General features: G+C 40.3%; 1 protein-coding gene across 1 annotated transcript; it reads left to right on the top strand.

The window, feature by feature from the left end:
* Positions 1 to 326: 326 nt before the first annotated feature.
* On the top strand, positions 327 to 1103 carry LOC104114271 (zinc finger protein ZAT8-like). Its single transcript, XM_009624666.4, has one exon. The coding sequence runs from the start codon at positions 422 to 424 to the stop codon at positions 953 to 955; it is 534 nt and encodes a 177-aa protein (XP_009622961.1). The 5' UTR covers positions 327 to 421; the 3' UTR covers positions 956 to 1103.
* Positions 1104 to 3306: the final 2203 nt, after the last annotated feature.

Genomic DNA, 3306 nt, shown 5'->3' with positions numbered 1-3306 from the left:
TACTAGCCAAAGAAAAAACAATTGTTGTCCTTTTCGAGCTACGTCTGCAAGTGCCAACCTCATTGAAAGCTCTTGGAAATGTTCTAGAAACCCCCAAGAATCCAACGTACACTCTCCTATTCAGAACTGACACGTGTCAGCATATGCTGCTGCTGACTTCAAATCTATTTCCATCATTACCTTTTTCCGAGTAACTGTATTTCTTTGACTTATGGAGTAATAAACTGTCACGTGTTTTCAAAACAGGCAAACTTAGGTCAAACCTAAAACACCTCTCTTTCTCTCTATATATATATATATAGTATGTGGAAGCAACAACCCAAGTGTATCATAACCTCGTTCTCATATTTCTCTAAAAGTTTCAAATTTGGTATACAATAAGACATCTTAGTATCTTCATTGTTTTTTCTCCATCAATATTATGAATGCCATGAAAAGAAACAGAGAAGAGGATAGGCAAGTGGAAGCACAAGCCATGGCTAATTGCGCTTTAATGCTTTTGTCTCGCTTAAATGATATTGCTTCATCAAATAATCACAATGAGTTCGAATGCAAGACTTGCAATAAACGTTTTCCATCTTTCCAAGCTCTTGGCGGCCACCGTGCAAGTCATAAACGGCCAAGATTACTTATCGGAGCCGGAGATTTTCTTGTTCAATCCAAAAAGAATAAAATGCATGAGTGTTCTATTTGTGGTATGGAGTTCTCTTTGGGTCAAGCATTAGGCGGCCACATGAGGCGTCACCGTGATGAAATTAATAAAACGTCGACGGCAGCCGGAAAGACGATTATTCCGGTCGCCGGAAAGACGATGATTCCGGTATTGAAGAAGTCAAATAGCAGCAAAAGAATTTTCTGCGTCTTGGACTTGAACTTAACCCCTGATGTAGATGTTGAATTGAAGTTATGGCCGACGGCACCAGTTTTATCTCCTGTTTTGCGAATCTTTATTTAGGATTAGCAGAAGTTGATTTGCTAATCTTTTCGCGTTCTTCCCTCGTATATTTACAAAAACAAGAGGCCCCGATAGGGTCTGGGATAGTAGTTTGTACGCACACCTTACTCTTGTATATTTTCATAATTCAATTGATTCTTTCACACAACATGGTATCAAAGCATACATTTATTTATGATTGACTTTATTTATGTCTTTAAAATGTTCCCTCACGTGTTGGTTTTTTTTCATGAGATAAGCACGCAGGGGCGGAGGTATTGTATGATTAACGGGTTCCGGACGAACCAAGTAGTTTTTACTTAAGACTTTATTTTGTATTAGAAAATTCACTAAATATATATAAATATTTAACTGCGAATCCAATGACTAAATAAGTTATGAGTTCGGTGACAGGTTCGGAATCATAAACTTCAAATTCTAACTCCGCCTCTATATAAGCACCTGATATTGTTTGTCTATATAATGTGACACGGGTCTCAAACTCAAAATCTCTGTCATGTTCCAATATCATGTTAACGTGTGTGATATTTTTTTGGATGGTCAGGCACACTTCCATAGCTTCAAACTAGAAGAGATTTTTCTTTACAACAGTACGGATAACAACAATTAGCAATACTAGAAAAAAGATAAAAAAATCAGAAACAGAATGGGTAAACTGATTGAGAGGGTGGAAAGAGAGAACTCCAGCAGAAAATAGTGAGAACTTAAAAATCAGAAAGTGTGTTTTGCACTGGATTCCTAGCAAGTGCATCACATAAGCTTGTTCTTAATTTATTTTTTATTTTTCACATGATCTTTATTATACACAAGTCAATAACTTCACCTAATCAACTACTACAATACCACATTCGGGAAAAAAGAACTAATACTATGCCTCAGAAATCAGAATATTCTAACTCAACCGCTAACTGAAAATTAATTACTACTGTATTATATCTCCGAGGTAATTGCTTGGAAAGTTGATCACATGCAATCAACTTGCAGGCATTGAAACAACCTAATTGACCCAATAACTGACTGGTTGTATTACCACAACTAAACGGAATTACAACACCCAATTTGCAGTGGAACAAAATAGAGAAAATAGCAGAGAATAGAGTAGGGGATGAGAATAGAATTGCAGAACAATAGAGATGAGAAACAGATCACTAGCAACAGAACAGACTACTCTACTACATTCACTATTAGCTATTTATAACATCTGGTATCCTTCACACCCTGCGCACCTATGCTGCTGCTTCACGTTTTCATCGCCCAGTCCCTATAACGAAATCAGTTAGTCTTTTGGAAGGGACTCTCACGCACTTACTTCTTCTCACAACTTCAATCTCTTGCTGATTAGGCAGGTCCAAGGTGGCATCTGAGGTGTCCACCATGTCATTCTGATGAGTCACAACAATACTCCCGCCCTACAAGGGAACCTTGTCCTCAAGGTTCAGAGAAGAATCAGGGCCAGGGCCAGTCATATTTGTAAGATACAGAGGAGTGATTTGCTCAGCAGGTTCTCCAACACACTGTTTGAGCATTGAAATGTGGAAGACAGGATGAATACGAGCAGCTTCGGGTAACTCTAACTTGTAAGAAACCTCTCCAATGCGTTTAAGAATTTTAAATGGGCCAAAGTAGCGCCTACCCAGTTTTGGATGTTGTTGAAGGCGTACAGTATTCTGACGATAAGGTTTGAGTTTGACATAAACCCAATCACCCACCTGAAAAGTTAACTCCCTTCGACTCTTGTCAGCTAGAATCTTCATGCGATTCTGCGCACGGACGAGATTAGCCTTAAGAAGAGCCAAAACCTCATCTCTGTCCACCAAATAAGCTTCAACCACCTCACTAGGACTGCTGCCCAAGATATATCGTGCCACAGTAGGCGGATCTCGCCCATATAAAGCTCGAAATGGGGTCATCCCTCCCGAGGTATGATAGGAGGTGTTGTACCAGTACTCTGCCCACGGTAACATCGCAACCCATCTACTAGGAGAATCAGCCACAAAACAACGAAGATATTGCTCCACACATTTGTCCAAGGCCTCTGATTGGCCATCCGTCTGGGGATGGTACGCGGTGCTCATAGCTAAGGCAGTGCCTTGCAAACGATTAAGTTCCTGCCAAAAACTATGCAAGAAGCGAGGGTACAATCGACCTTGTGGGGGGGGGGGTCGAATGATCCCCACTACAAAAGCCTCTGCAACTGATTGTGCAGTGAAGGAAGATGGCAAGGCGATGAAGTGTCCATACTTTGACAGTCGATCCACAACTGTCATGATAGTCGACTTACCCCTCGAACCAGGCAAGCATGTGATAAAATCCATTGCTATATCCTCAAATAATATAGAGGGAATGGGCAG

This window comes from Nicotiana tomentosiformis, chromosome 11 (assembly GCF_000390325.3).
Source record: "Nicotiana tomentosiformis chromosome 11, ASM39032v3, whole genome shotgun sequence".
In the NCBI taxonomy this organism is placed as follows: Eukaryota; Viridiplantae; Streptophyta; class Magnoliopsida; order Solanales; family Solanaceae; genus Nicotiana; species Nicotiana tomentosiformis.
This window is presented reverse-complemented; position numbering and strand designations above follow the sequence as displayed.